This window comes from Dipteris shenzhenensis, chromosome 15 (assembly GCF_047967505.1).
Source record: "Dipteris shenzhenensis isolate YYH24624 ecotype China chromosome 15, Dip_SZ_1.0, whole genome shotgun sequence".
Classification (NCBI taxonomy): domain Eukaryota; kingdom Viridiplantae; phylum Streptophyta; class Polypodiopsida; order Gleicheniales; family Dipteridaceae; genus Dipteris; species Dipteris shenzhenensis.
In genome coordinates, this window is record NC_141610.1 from 15,485,727 (window position 1) to 15,502,139 (window position 16,413).

A 16,413-nucleotide genomic window follows, 5' to 3' on the forward strand; every position below is an offset into this window, starting at 1 on the left:
AATAGAAACACACTAAAAGTCACTCAAATCGACTCCATTTCCTAACAACAAGCGGTCGGAAGTTAAACGGAACAATATGCTCAGACTTCCGGAGAGAACTGATAAGGTTTATTAGTCATAAAGTTTTGGGAAGGCAAAGCTTGGCATATGTAAGCACTCGTTCTATTCAGGGCATATACACCATTGAGGTTATGAGTCGACATCCATTCCGTTATTTGCTGCCAAAAGTTGTTCAGAGCTTCAATTTCTCCAAAGAAGTCCCATAGTGACACGTGGCACTCTAGGATATAAAATAGTATAGTACTACTCTAGAACTCAATAGAAACACACTAAAAGTCACTCAAATTGACTCCATTTCCTAACAACAAGCGGTCGGAAGTTAAACGGAACAATATGCTCAGACTTCCTGAGAGAACTGATAAGGTTTATTAGTCATAAAGTTTTGGGAAGGCAAAGCTTGGCATATGTAAGCACTCGTTCTATTCAGGGCATATACACCATTGAGGTTATGAGTCGACATCCATTCCGTTATTTGCTGCCAAAAGTTGTTCAGAGCTTCAGTTTCTCCAAAGAAGAAGGCCCAATCAATATCAATTGGTTCTTATTTATCAGCAGTTTGTAGGTATTGGAGCACGATGGATCCCGTCATTACAAAGAATGCTTTCCAGGGATTGAGAAAAAGTGGATTGCTGATTAATTGGTGGAAGTGTGAGCAGGATTCGTCACAGGACCGACTCCAGCTAGGGAGCTCAACCCATTGGCTTGTTCTATGCTACAACCCTTAACACGTTCCTTGTTGATTCAACAAAAACTCAGCACTGAATATTGTTGTTGCAAGCAAAGGTTCCATTGTCTCATGTAAGAAGAAACAGTAATAGAAGCCCTTGCATGATGCAACCAAGACAAAGCTGTGAAACTGTGACTTACCAACCATTAACATGCTCAAGATCACATCGGAGCATTAAAGTAAACCATTGGGAACAGATCTCTTCTTTGGACGCAGGGTGGGAAGTACACATCTGCAACCAATACAACTTCTCAAGTGATCAAATGCAAGGTTGTAGTCAACCATCCAACTTTGCAAAATACCCAACAGGGCCACATATGACACTGCTAAATTAGGACCTGAACAATGTTTCTGTTTCTTCTCCGGCTGGGAGAAACTCTTGAGAGCAGAAAGAAAAGACAAGGGAGACAACTATCCACAGGGGACGTAGTTAGTTGCGATGCATATTGCTGTGAGGAGATGGTGAGTGAGAGAGAGCAAGAGAGAGTGAGAGCTGGAAGCTTGGAAGCTGAAAGCTGAGTTGCAATAGAAGAGTGTGTGAGTACAACTCAATGAGAGAAAGATAAGGTTTTGTCTTAGTGACAAAACCTTAGTAGTCACTAACCATAGTTAGTGAACTAACTGCGGTTAGGGGGAAAAACCTCTTAAAGAGGGAAAAGTGCCCCTAACTAGCTTATTATATTACATTGGTCACTGCTGAATTATATCTATAATTCTAACACCCCCCTGCAGTGCCAATGTCATGTACAAGGCTGATCAATCACCAAACGGATATAAGTTCAGGGCATTGCGAAATGCCTCAAACTTTTCACGTGGTAGTGCTTTGGTGAAAATATCTGCAACGTTGTCATGTGTGGACACAAAGATCATACTGATCTCTCCTGCATGCAACTTCTCTCTGACGTAGTGATAGTGAACCTCAATGTGCTTCGTGTGAGCATGAAACACTGGATTCTTTGCCACTGCAATGGCACTCTGACTGTCAGTGAGAATTGGAGAAGGACCCTCCAAAGATAGATGAAGATCAGCAAATAGACATCGCAGCCAGACACATTCAACTGTTGTTGTGAAAGCTGCCCTATACTTAGCTTCACATGATGAGGTAGCCACTGTAGATTGTTTCTTGCTCAGCCAGGAAATGCAAGATTTACCCAAAAAGAAACAATTGCCACTAGTGGACTGCCTAGTGTCATAATCACCAGCCCAATCTGAATCACTGTAGGCATGCATCTGCAAGTCACCCCCCCTGGGAAATAGCAAGCCAAAAGACTTTGTGCCCTGCAAATAACGGAAGATGCGCTTAACTGCTTGCCAATGCATAGTTTTTGGGCTGTGCATGTACCTGCTCACCTGAGATACTGCAAACTGAATATCAGGTCTAGTGTTGCAGAGATATATGAGGCATCCAACAGCCTGACTGTAAAGTGTGGCATCAACTGATTCTCCTGCATCATGCATTGTGAGTTTCAGCCCCGGCTCCATGGGAGTGGCTATGGGCTTACACTCATGCATGTTAAATGTGTCCAAGAGTTTCTGAGCATACTTGGACTGAGACATAACAGTGCCACGTCTCTCATGAGAGAACTGGATCCCCAAATAAAAGTGAAGCAGCCTCTGCAAATCAGCTTTGAAATCTGCAATTTTTTCTTCATTGGACCCTATGAGCAGTAAGTCATCAACATAAAGAAGGATGACTAAAATTTCCTCCCCATCCATCTTGATGTAGAGGGTGCTCTCAGTAGGACTATTGTGCAGCCCCTTGCTGGTCAAAAAGGCATGGATTTTGGCATACCATGCACGAGGGGCCTGTTTCAGCCCATATAAAGCTTTGTTGAGCCTGCATACTTGAAGTGCATTTGCCGTAATTTCAAAGCTTGGAGGTTGTTTGACATACACCTCTTCCAGCAAGTCCCCATTTAAGAAGGCTGTTTTTATGTCCAATTGATGAACATTCTACTCAAAATGTGCAGCCATTGCAATAACTGATCGGATGGTGGTCATCCGGGATGTAGGAGCGAATGTCTCCTCATAATCTATGCCCTTTTTCTGAGCATAGCCTTTGGCAACCAGCCTTGCCTTATATTCTTCAATGGAGCCATCTGGCTTCCGTTCGACCTTGAAAACCCCATCGTGTGCCAATGGCATGTTTACCCTGTGGCAAGTCTACAACATCCCAAATCTGATTTTTTGCAATGGACCGCAACTCATCGTGCATGGCATTCATCCAATGCACATTATCCTTTGCCTCTTCGAATGTGGCAGGCTCCTCCTCATCAAGGAGAGTACCTGCAGATTCCACTGAATTAGCACCTTCCATGTGCCTTGCTGCACTGCGAGTCCTGCCAGATAACGGAGCATCAATTTTACTCTCCCTGAGAGTCTGTAACAGCCAGTTTGGGATTGTTTTTGCTGCATGTATGTATGTAATTTCTTGCTGCACCACCTGTTCCACTGCCTGTGGAGGGGGCAAGACATCCTGTGGCGGAACTGAAGCATCTGGAGGTTGCTGTAAATTCTGATTTGCATCAGAAAAATCAGCAGGGGAACCCAAGGCAATGGGTAGCAACCCCTCAAAGACATCCTCTGAAGACGAAGGCATTTGAAATTCAGCCTGAGTGTGAGCTGAATTTTCAGAAAATATCACATCTCTACTTACTATGATCTTGCGTGTAGCAGGATTGTAGAGATGGTACCCCTTGCTTTCTGCACTGTAACCAACAAATATGCATTTGATGGCTTTATCTGACAACTTGTGCCTAAATTCAACTGGCACATGAGCATAAGCAAGGCATCCAAAGACTCGGAAGTGATCCACTAAAGGCTTCCTGTCATTCCAGACCTCATAAGGAGTTTTTGTTTTTAAAGCCTTAGTGGGAGCCGGATTCAAAATGTAATTGGCACACATCAAACCCTCTAGCCAGAATTTGTGAGGCATGTGTTTGCTTTTCAGCATACATCTGTCCATCTCCATGAGGGTTCTATTTTTCCTCTCAGCTTTGCCATTTTGCTGAGGGGTCAGCCTGACTGTGAGCTGATGCACAATACCCTTGCCTTTGAGAAAAGCATCAAATTCTGCAGACAAGTATTCCCCACGTCTATCCGTGCGCAATGTCTGTATCTTGAGTCCGGTTTCATTTTCAACCATGGCTGAAAATTGTTTAAACACCGTGAACACTTCAGATTTCTGTTTCAGCCCATAAACCCAAGTAAAATTGGAGTAGTCATCAATAAATGTAACGAAGTAGAGATGACCACCCAACGATGGAGTCCTCATGGGACCACAGACATTAATTTGCGGACAGCTTTAACTGAACCATCCTTCTTGAAGGGGAATCTATGCATCTTGCCTAAAATGCACCCTTCACAGGCATGTGGAGGAGGTATCTCAAGAGGTGGCAGTGCATCAACCATGGAAAACTTCTGAAGTGTCATCAAGCTGTTGTAATGCATGTGGCCATATCTGGCATGCCATAATTCTGCATTCTGCATGGCAGCTATAGGGGTAGAAACTGCAAGAGCATGGGCTGCTCTTTTCTCAAAAATATCAAGCTGAAAAAGCCCACGCAGCAGAGTACCAGATAACCTTAAGGCATAGTCATCTTCCGTGTCTCAGACAGCACATTTGTCATCCTCAAAGATGACCTGAAATCCACCTCTGTTAAGAGTGGACACTGAAAGAAGATTTTTGGTTATGCCAGGCACATATAAGACATCTGAAAGTCTGAAAATTGAGCCATCAATGGTAGTGAGCTCAACCTCTCCTGTGCCACGTACTGAATATGATGAGTTGTTGGCACAAGTGACTTTCTTACCAAGGAAGTAAAAAGACACTTCTTAGAAGTGATGTGCTTGGATGCACCGCTGTCAAAATACCAAGTGTTCAGTGTTTCATTAACACTGAAAGCGGATGCATCTATAGAAGAGTCATAACTGCAAGTTAAAAATGCATATGTATCATCACTGCAAGTGGCTGTACTATCCCGAGCCTCTGGAACAGCCAACCTAGAATCTGAAATGCAAGATAAAAAGGCACAATCTTGTCCAACAAAGTTGGCTGCAGCATCCCCACTGTCAGATGCATGAGGAGCTGAATCTGAAACAGCCATACCTGAGCTGTTTTTCTTTTCTTTTGCAAGCCTTTTCCTGCATTCTGCTATGTGATGACCTGGCTTTTTGCAGTAGTGACAAAAACCCTTCTTCTTGGGCTTACTTGCATCATTTTTAGCCTTTTGTGAAGGCTGTCTTGACCCACTGGAAGGCTGATTTACTGATGTCTTTGCCTGTCCCTTTGTTTTTTATTTAAATTTTGAGAGCATGGCTTGTTCACCTGCACGTGAAGCCAAATTTTTCCGGGTCTGCTCTTCCTGAAGCAGAATTCCTATCAACTCATGAAAAGTGAGAGGATTTGCACCCCCCCTCAATGATAAGTTCAGCGAGGTATGAAAGCTAAGATAAGACTCAAGAAGAGAATTCAGAGTGGTTGTAATCATCTCTGAATCAGGAATAATTCAATCTATGTTGCATCATTCTGAGCTGCATACATGCTTTCCAAAATATCCCACGCTGCCCTGGAGGTCTTACACGACCGGATATGCGGAATGATAAATCTTTTCACTGAAAGAGAGATGCATGACAAAGCTAAGGCATCCCGTGAATCCCATCTCTTCTGCTCTGGAGTAGTGACTGTAGCTGCACCAACAACTTGTCCTGCAGCTGCACCCTGTGCACGACCTCTTCCACCTCCTTGCTGAGGAGGGGTAGCAGGTGCAATATCTACTGGTCGGATCTCATCCCCATTGACATAATCCCATAAATTGCAAGAAATCAGAATGTTGCGTACCATGAAACTCCAGAGGGAGTAGTTGGTACCATCCAACTTGTCTTCCTGTGAAAGACCACCGAACTGGAACTCATTCTGATTTTGATGGGCCATATCTGAGAAAAAGATTGAAGCAGATACAAAGCTGAATTCCCTTACTGGGAATGAAATGCACAACTCCCAAAAAACACAGCCAAGCACGGGTTGTAAATGCAACTTAGATTTATGAACTTGCACTATCAGAAATCTGTCCAAGCATCAAAAACTCTCCAAAATCTGCCAAAAGTGCTTGAAACACTCCAAGAAAGGCAGTATGAACTGAATACTCCAAAAATTGCTCTCCCAACACAAAAGCCCCAAAATAGGCCTGAAATTGCAACCGAAAAGGGGCAAATTGAACAAAAGCCCCAAAGAATTGCGCTCTGTCTGCAAAAGCCCCAAATTTTACTGCAAAATTGCAGTGTAATCACAAAATCCCCAAATTTCTTCAAGAAATTGTACTGCAGAACTGAAAGCCCCAAATTTCAGAGAAAATCTGCAATTTTTGCTCCAGATGTAGCTCCGAAACTACACAATCAATGTCTGCAACATACAAAATGCCCCAAATGTACTCCCAGAATACTGAGCCAAACAATGGCTGTCTGCAAAATTTGCCTGCCAAAGATCACCTGCTAGTTCTCTTGTACAAAAACAAGGGACTACCTGCTGTACGGAAGTAGATTCAGTACGGAAGCACTGTACTGAAAACAGTACGGAAGTGCTGTACGGTTGGTACAGCACTGTACGGATGGTACGGATGGTACGGCGAGCAGGTACGAAGACAGGTATTGTACGGCGAGCAGGTACGTAGACAGGTATTGTACGGCGAGCAGGTACGTAGAGGTACTGTACGGCGAAGTAGTACGCTGTACGAAAACAGGTACGGATACCTGTTGTACAGTATGTACGCGCAGGTACGGTCGACTACGGTGAGCTGTACGGCGGAATTGTACGGGAGCTGTACGGCGTACAGTCTGGCGACGATGTACGGCTGGCGATGACGAAGACGAGGGCAGCGCAGGTGCTTTTCGGGACTGTACGGAATCAGTCCGTACGAATTGTACAGACGATCCGTACGAATCGTACGGACGATCCGTACGGATGGTGAACTGATGGAGCTGGAGCTTAACAGGGAGGTTGGAGCTGGAGGCAAGGAGCAGGAGCCGGAGGGAGCAGGGAGCACGGAGCTCTTGAACCCACTCTGATGCCAAATGTGAGGAGATGGTGAGTGAGAGAGAGCAAGAGAGAGTGAGAGCTGGAAGCTTGGAAGCTGAAAGCTGAGTTGCAATAGAAGAGTGTGTGAGTACAACTCAATGAGAGAAAGATAAGGTTTTGTCCTAGTGACAAAACCTTAGTAGTCATTAACCATAGTTAGTGAACTAACTGCGGTTAGGGGGAAAAACCTCTTAAAGAGGGAAAAGTGCCCCTAACTAGCTTATTATATTACATTGGTCACTGCTGAATTATATCTATAATTCTAACAATTGCCAACCTACACTTTGCTTTTTACTTAAAAGAGCAGTGAGCTTAGTGTAGTTTCAATAATGGCACAGCTCTTTCAAGTTAATGATGCATATGGGGATGAATAGCGAGAAATTGGTGTTTCGGCGTATTACCGCTCATCAGTTATGCTTGTCCTAGTACGGGAGGAGTGCTTTGAGAACTTACTTTCCTTGTATGATATGAGACAGCCTCAATATTTAACGGGAATACACAATTCAGTTCATTTGCCAAATTCCCAGCCATGCCTGAGCTTGGAAATTTTAATGCATGATGGAATCTATCTTGAGCTTGCACACATCGCCTGTAAACGTTGCAATTAATTTTGACTTGAACTTAGGTATCTTGATTGTTGAAACTTGCTTCCCTTGGATATGAGCATCCACATGGATCTTTGGATGAACATAAGAACTTGAGCTGCTTCTTGGATTGTAAATCTTGTGCACGAGCCTTACAAATTTTTAGACAGCAGGGGATAAGCAAGACTTACCAAGTTACCACGTGTTTATCAGAGTAACGTTTAGCAGACTTGTATGAGACTCAGTTTCAGGTTGAAGCTGTGAATTGACATCACATTCTGACATTATGTGAGGTGAATGGCAGTATGGAGTACTATCTGGAAAAGACATTTTATAAAACGGCATCGCTTATGGCTAATAGCTGCAAGGCAATTGCCCTTCTTGCCAGTCAGTCTGCAGCGGTTGCAACGTGTGCTTACGAATATGGACGGCACCTGGTATGCATAGCTCTTGTTCTCTTTTTTTTAAAGCATGCCTTATGCAGTAGTTCCTTTGAGATGAAGTGAATCTACTCTGACTCATGAAGGTATTATATAACATCATGGACGTAACACATGATTTATTTTAAGAAATAAGATGCAAGAAATGTTACAGTGGCACAGTTGAAGAAGTGGGTTCCGGTGAAACTAATGTTACTAAGTTTGCAATAATTGCGATCAATGTTGAGAATATACTGACTAATATTCGGCATGCCAATTTTTTCACCAGCAGCAAAATGCGCGTGTCTAGTAAAACCTAAAGGCAAGTTGTTGAGTTTAGTTTTGTTTAAAGGTGAGAAGAGGTTCAGCATTCAAGATGGGTGAGGGAGTGCTTGACAGAATTCCTAACATCTCACACCATCCAGGGTTGGCACAGTAGATGTGCTTCTGCATGTTAGTTGAATAATCAGAACTAACGCCGATTTGGCGATATTCTTATAGAGGGCTTAGGAGTCTAATCTGTCAAAGAAATGTTCCTTATGTACTTTTCACCTTTTCACCAGTGCGGCAATAGCAGGAGGGATGTGTGCTACGTGTAGTAGCTTATGATATATTAATGCAGCACCGAACTTTCTTGACTCTGTGATGCAGACATCTAAGTGGAGTTTGAAGTGGTGCTTGTTAATCTTTAATTAGTGTTGCATTGATTTTGCTTCACTGCTGGTACTTCTTTGAGCCTTCAGTGATAAACAAAATGATCTCTTGCTTTATTTCAAGCGGATTAGGTGTGGAAGGCCCAAAGAGACCTCCTCTCTGCTGTCTCTGCAAGAAGAGAAAGGGGAGGGGAGGGGTGGCGGGGTTTGTCATAGATATCCTCATGCGGTAGAATTTTGGCTCAAAATGGAAAGAAAAAACTGGCACTTTGGAATATACAAGTACAAAGTTCGAATGTAGCAGATAAGGTTTACTTTGATTCAGAGAAGAGGCGTAATTGTAGCTTGGAGAGTTTCCAATTAATCTTCCTTTATTGTGTGCCACCCAATTGTAGACATACGACGAATAAAGTCATCTTTTCTCAAGAACTTTTTGCGACATAGTTGACCAGAATTGTTTGGAAGCGGGCAAAATAACTGGCTGCAAATAATTGTCTCTATGTCATCTTCATTAAGTGAGGATGTGTAGTCACATCCACATGACGTGCATACATAGATAAACAGAACATTACTCTCAAATTGTGAGGAATGTAGGTGTGCACCTCTTTTTCCCAAGGTCTTTTAAGGATCTCAACTATTTAGTGAGAACTGTGGTTTTTCATTTGTATTTGTTTGTCATCCCTTGAAGTTACTCCAGCCTACATTATTCACTTTTGTTTGGGCTCCCGCTCCCAAAGTCGAGTGGATATCATGGTTAAAATACGTAAGGATGATGTATGTGGGAGCTGATAATGTAGGCTGCTATTGTTGTATAATGGCTGTGACATCGTTCTCTTATTTCAAACCCAATGGTTTACAGGGAACTAATCTTTCGGCTACATAAAAACAATACATATAGGTCCTTTTTCTAAGTTTCTTTTCTTTCCTGCAGCTTAATAAGATCTTTTGCATATGCTCATATCTTTTATGGTCTCCATCCAGGGAATGGCTTTTCAGCTAGTAGATGACATGCTTGACTTCACAGGAACAAGTGCATCCCTTGGCAAGGGATCCCTTTCTGATATTCGGCAGGTATTCTTCCCTCCCTCTTTCCTCAATAATGTGATACTGGAAAAGCGCGTCCCTGCACATATATTATGTAATTGAGCAGCGAGCTTCAGCCTGCTGGAGTTTACGGGCTAATGAACCGATTTCCATTAAGGCTGGTATTAAGAGGCTTTGTGTCAAACAAAGGGTCCATAGCATGCTCCAAGTCATTGCATGTTCTACTTATAGACGTTCCACACACATTTCTTTAGGCTTGTTTTAAATACCAGCTACGATGGTGTTTTATGAGCTGGTGGTGGGGATCATCTCAAGTTGCTTGACCAGTAGGTTCTAAAGGTGTAAGTTGCTGCCACAATTCAGGCCGCAGATCATTGAACCGTCAGCTGATTCATGAAAAGTTTGATCTGTCCACCTTTTAACCATGGATAAGTCTGTACCCACTCTTCCGAATGCATTGCATTAGAAAGTGCCTTTGCCTCACCTTTTGTTTTCTCTGGAACCCTTGTAGGGTGATTCATGAAAAATTGGATAACTCTTCAGTCCAATGCATGCATTAGAAATTGCCTTCGCCCCGCCAATGAATGCACCATAGGTTTACAATCCCAGAGCTATCTCAGGCCTTTCAATCGTCATTCCTCCCGTCCCCCCACACCTCGATGTTGTCGTTTCTGTTGCCCTCCCCCACCGATTGTTCCTTCATCCACCCCCCCTCGTCATCGTTCCGCTCGTCGCCTCCCCATTGTGCCATAGTTCCTCCGTCCTCCCGCTTGTCGTCCCTCTCCCCTCTCCCTTCATGGCCATCATCCCTCCCATCCCCTTGTTCCTCGGCCTCTGATCATTGTTCGTGTGTTCCCAAGTGTGACGGTGCTTGTGTTTTGAGCAGAGGCGGATGGAGGTTCGGGTGGGGCTTTTCCACCATTCCCACTACCCCATGGTTGTCTTGTTTCCCTCGTTCTCCCCTCGGCCATCTATCCTTCTGTCCCCTTGTCCCTCGGTCATTCCCCTGGTTCCCCCCCGAGCACACTTCTCTCATCCCCTCCCTTTCCTCCTGCCCCTCGGATCCTTTGCCCCCAGCCATGGTTCCTTCGTCCTCAAGGGGCCACCGTCCTCCCCCTCGTCCGCTTGTCCACCCACTTGCCCCCTCGTCCCCCCTTCCCCTAGCTCCGGTTCTTCCATCTCGTGGGGGCCATCGTCATCCCCCTCCTTCCCTTGTTCACACCCCGCGGGCCATTGTCCCCCCCTCCCTTTCCCCCCCGGCCACCTACCCTGTGCCCCCCCGGCCCTCATTCCCATTTTTCTCCTTGGACCGTTGTTCTTGCATCCCCCCTTGCCATCGCTCTTTTCACCAAGTTGTAAATATGCCAAGTAAAATACAAAGTAGACCTTTTATTTTGACCACGTTTAAAGAGTTTCTTATTTTGGTCAAAGACATTTCGGTCAGGGAGAATTGGTTTAGGCCTAGAGGGTTGAATTTAGTCAAATAAGATATTCCAACCTCAGTTGGAGAGACTTCGCTATAATAAGGTGCCTTGACCATTGGCCAAGGCCCTTAATTATAGTCAAAGAGGGTTGATCTTGGTCAACTAGAGAAATTAATGTATATGCGCGCACATTGGTTTGCTTGGTGGGGATGCTCATAGAGACTAGGATTAGTCTAGAGATTATTTTTTCATGCAAAAGCTAACAATTAGTGAGTGCCATGGTGGTATGCTTCATTAAATTGTTGCAAGTACCAAGAGGGATTAAGTGTGCCCTACTTTTAAGGGACTAAGGGTGCTTACCAATTCAGCCCAGCTCCTTTACCTTTCTGCTTCCTTATAGAAGAAGAATGGTTCCTTCTGTATGTGCGTTGATTATCGCACACTAAACAAAATTACCATCAAGAATAGATTCCTTATTTCACGCATAAATGATGTGCTATATTAGCTTAGTGGAGCTTCGGTATTTAGCAGGATAGATCTCAACAGTGGCTATCACCAAGTTCGCATACAACCTCAGGACGCACATAAGACAATATTCGGTACTACTTTTAGTCTATATGAGTATTTGTTAATGCCATTTGGGTTGACAAATGCCACTGCTACCTTTAACCACATGGTGGATTGTATCTTCCATCCTCATAGCATTTCACTGGTACCTTCTGACATCATAGTCTTTTCAAATTCCGAAGAAGAGCACAGGAAACACCTTGCTATTGTCTTTGAAGAGCTGCGTAGTCATCAACTCTATGCCAATAGCAAGAAGAGTGATCTCTTCTTGGAAGAGATCGATTATTTGGGGCATATCATTTCCAAGAATGGAATTCAGATGGATCCCGCTAATATTCAAGCCATTCAGGATTGGCTTGAGCTGAAAAGTGTCCATGAAGTATGCAGCCTTTTGGTCGTACTACATAAGGTTTATAAGGCACTTTGCTGACATCCCTGCACCACTTCATGATTTGACCAAGAAGAACGTAGCTTTCAGATGGGGTGTACCACAAAAGACAGCATTTAATACACTCAAAGGGAAGTTGACTACATAACCAATCCTTGTCGAGCCTGATTTGTACAAACCCTTTGATGTAGATTGTGATGCTGCCTACGGAGAATGTGTTGGGGTTGCACTTTATCAGCATGGTCATGTAGTGGCTTATGAAAGGGGGAGACTATGAGATGCTGAGAGATATATGGGAATCTATGAGAAAGAGTTTTTAGCTGTAATACATGCCATAAACACATGGAAGCACTATCTCTTGGGTGTAGATTTTACTATCAAAATTAATCATCAAAGTCTCAGATGCTTCTTGGTCATTTAGGAAAAGGTGATTCTGCCACCAATCGTGTGGAGACTTTTGCAGCTGATCAGTATTTCAGAGATCTCGATACGATATTTAGCCAAGTGCAGACAACAATTGAGAGATTGTAAAAACAAAAGAAAGCTGCAAATAGGCATAGAAGACAGCTAGACCTCAAGAGAAGGAATTTGATACTTTTAAAATTTGAGAAAGCCAGGCTTCGCAGGTTTAAGGACAAAGAGAGAGTGTATGCCAAGCTATCTACTAGGTACTGATGAAATCAATGAGGTGGCATACAGATTGCAGTTGCCAGAGCATTGGAAGATTCATAATGCCTTTCATGTGAGTCTTCTAAAGAAATATCAAGGATTGGAGCCTACTTAACCTATAATGGAAGATCCACCAGAAGTGGATGAACTAGAGGAGATCCTTCGGCCAGCATAGATTGTGTATCATACGGTACAAAAAACACCTCAGGACAAGGTATTTTATAGGTACCTTGTCAAGTTCAAAAATTACTCGGCAATGAATGCCAAGTGGTTGGATGAAGACATGTTATCTGACTATCCATAAGTTCTGGATATTTACAAAGAAACTTTTCAGTCGATGGTCAACTGATTAGAAGCTGAGGAAATGTCACCAAATTGCAAATATTCTAAGTAAAATACAAAGTTGACCCCATATAAAGAGTTCCTTATTTATTTTAATTATGGTCAAAGAGTTCTTTTAATTGATAAAAGCATTGACTTCGGTCAGGGAGACTTGGTTTAGGTAAAGAGGATTGACTTTAGTCAACCAAGATATTCCAACCTCAGATGGAGAGCTTTGGTTATAATTAAGGTACCTTGACCATTGGCCAAACTATAGTCAAAGAGGGTGTATACCTTGTTAAACCAGAGAAATTGGTGTATGTGCGTGTGCATTGGTTTGCTTCATGGGGACGCCCCGTCGAGAGACTAGATTAATTTAGAGATTATTTTTGCATGCAAAAGCTAACAGTTAATGGGGGCCATGTTGGTGTGCTTTATTGAATTGTTGTGGGCACAAAGAGGGGTTAAGGTGCCCTACTTTTAAGGGGTAAGGCTTCTTACCCAGAGGAATCTTCATTAGCATGTGACCTAGGGCTTGGAAGCCTCTACTGCTGCCAATTTTTTTGGCATGTAGTTAGGAATTTGACGCTCGGCACTTGCGAAGCATGGAAAGGGTGGATCTCCTTTGTACTTACATTTTCTCACGTTTTTGTGTAAGCATTCTTTGGCTGAGAACTCCGTACTCAGGTTCTCACTGTGAAATAAAATCCTACAGAGGGGTCCAGTCCAAGTTGGTTCTGGGCCCTTTTGCTGTGTAGAGAGAGAGAGAGTGAGAAGAGAAGACTATGCAGAAATTATCTTACGACGATTGCACATTGAAGATATCGTTTCGATTGCATGCTAAGGAAATCACACGATGATGCATTGATCATTGAAAAATCCCACGCTGTGGAGTTTGTTTGGGATTTTAGTTTTCCCCAACCATTTGTTTCCTCCCCCTCGGCCATCATTCCTCCCTCCTATTGCTCACCTCGTCCCCCTCAGACCGTCGTTCCTCTGCCCCCCTTGCTGTCAATCCCCCCCATAGTTGTCGTTCCCATCTTCCCCCCCTCCGTCGCGCATCCCCCCTCCCTCGAGCCGTTCGTTTCGCTTGTCCCCTTGTCTTGTGGCCGTCGTTTCCCCTCCCCATGCCAGTCTTGTTATCCCCACCCCATTGTTTTCCCCATCCCCTCGTCCCTCCCCTGGCCTCATTCCTTCACCACCCCCTTGGGGCTGTCGTTCTCTTCCCTCCCTCGGCGAGCTGTCATCCCTCTCATCTCTTGCTCCCTTGGCCGTCGTCATTCCCCGTGTTTGCCCCTGTGAGTTGTCATTCCTCCTACCACCTCATCCCCGCTCCCTCGATTGTCCTTCCTCAGTTCTTAGGCGCGACAGCACACTTAGTCAGGACAGAGGGGTAGAGGAGGTTTGGGTGGGGTTTTTCCACTGTTCTCGCCCTTCAGTGCCCGTTGCCTTCTTCCCACCCCCTCCCCATGCCGCCCCTCATTTGCTTGTTGGCGCCTCACGGGAATTCGTTCCTGTTGTCGCCTGCGGCGGTCATTGTCGTTCCCATGCCATCATTCCCCTCGTCCCTCCCCCCTGCCTTCCTACCCCCCTTCCTTTCCCCTTGTCCCCCCTTGGTGGGTGGCCATCGCTCCTCCTGTGCTTGACTATCGGTCGTTCGTTTGCATCCCTTTGGGGCTGTTTTTCCCTTGATCCCCTCTGCATAGGCTGTTGTTCCTCCTATTCCCCCCACCACGTTGGCAAGTCATCCATCTCGTGCCCCTCCCCCCCCCCCCCACCGCCGTCTCTTCCCTCATCCCCTTTGGCCATCCCCCTTGGTCATTTCATTCCTCTACATTTTCAACCAAACTGATTGTTTTGCTGCACTACTCGATGTCATTAAAGTGGTACATCACCATAGTACACAGATGATGAACCTTGCACACAAGGGCCTGCACAAGATCTGCCCATAGCAGCTCAAGGAGGACCTTTGCTAGTGAAGTCCCTACTCGGGCTCTTCCATCACCTTTTCTTTTCACTTCATGCCAGGAGCATACGCTACCATGGCACATGTAACACATCTGATTTCATACTCATGCAAACACAGGTACACATGCATATAAACGGGTTGGATGAGCTTGAGTAAGGTCCTTCGCTCTAGTCATGTGCTGGTTCTATTTTTCCAGCTCGTGTCCATGTTTATGCATTCAACTTTTGCATGTGAAATCTTTATACCCACAGGAGGGCCTTTGCTACTAGGGCTTTGCTAGGCCTTTTCCCCCCCATCGCATGGTCTCTATGCCCAAATGTGTATAAGAGAAAACGGGCCCGAGTGAGGCCTGCACTAGCGAAGGCCCTACTCGGGCCCTTCCATCCCCCCCTTTTTTTTCAATTCATGCCGGGAGCATATGTTACCATGGCACATGTATACACGTCCATTTACATGTATACCACTTGATTTCATACACATGCAAACACATGTACGCACGACATGGGGTTGGATGAGCCAAGGCCAGAGCTCTGGTCAAGTACCTCTTTTTTCCCACCTCACGTCCATGCATGTTTATGCATTCAATTTCTGCATGTGAAATCAATTATCACTATCCCATAGAAGGGCCTTTGCTAGTGGGACTTGCCAGGCCTTTGTTTTCCATCACATGGTCTCTATGCCTGTCCTCGCAACCTAGATCTAGGTCAATCTTTTCAAAAGGTTTGTATGGAGTTCTTATCCGCATGTCTCCTGGATGTAATTATGGTCGTTCAATGGATTTTAAAGAAGATTTGTGCATTATTAAACAAAGCTATGTTCATTGGGTGGTGAATTGCTGTTGTTAACTGATAAAAGAGATAAGAAAAGGTTACAGACATGCCAAAATGTGATGTCTCTTTTGTAAAGTCATATCCATGCAAGTTGTTAATGAATGTTTCTTTTGTAATATCATATCCATGCAAGCTGTTTATGAATGTTTTATCTAGAGCAAAGTACTGCGAGACCTCCTTTGATGTACATCTTATATGATAATATCCCTGACATTTGTTCATTATTCTTCGGTTTATGCAGGGTATTGTGACGGCTCCTTTGCTGTTTGCATTAGAACAGCAACCCCAGATTCATGAATTAATTCGTCGCAAGTTCAAGAATCCTGGGGATGTCGATCTAGTAAGACTTCGAACTGGAAAACTTCCATTTGTTGAGCTGTTTTCAGTGGGAAAGTCGTATGAAGCTTTTTGGTTCAGATTCAGCAAATTTCAATGCAATCTTCAGCAATGGAGAGATCTGTACTATGAGAGGGTCTTTGCATCCAGTGTCATTCAAATCGATGAGCCATAGTTACCAGAATAGGCGCCCCATGATATGAAAAATCAGTGGAAAATCAATGTACTAGCTGCGCTTGTTTCTCTCTTTGTCTGGTACATGCGCATAGCATTCACACCCAAACGTTTTGAAATGGGAGACAAATGGCTTCTTACCGCTGTAAGCCTCATGTGGTGTTTTACCTTTGAG

At 44.2% G+C, this 16,413-nt stretch overlaps 1 protein-coding gene across 2 annotated transcripts in view; it reads left to right on the forward strand.

The window, feature by feature from the left end:
- GPS1 (geranyl diphosphate synthase 1) overlaps window positions 1-16,413 on the forward strand; it is an 87,817-nt gene that overhangs the window by 62,620 nt on the left and 8,784 nt on the right. For both annotated transcript variants that reach the window (XM_087386227.1, XM_087386228.1), the window contains exons 11-13: window positions 7,749-7,881; window positions 9,498-9,587; window positions 15,970-16,068. In XM_087386227.1, the coding sequence (XP_087242353.1) occupies window positions 7,749-7,881; window positions 9,498-9,587; window positions 15,970-16,068 (322 nt within the window). The remainder of the gene's footprint in view (window positions 1-7,748; window positions 7,882-9,497; window positions 9,588-15,969; window positions 16,069-16,413) is intronic.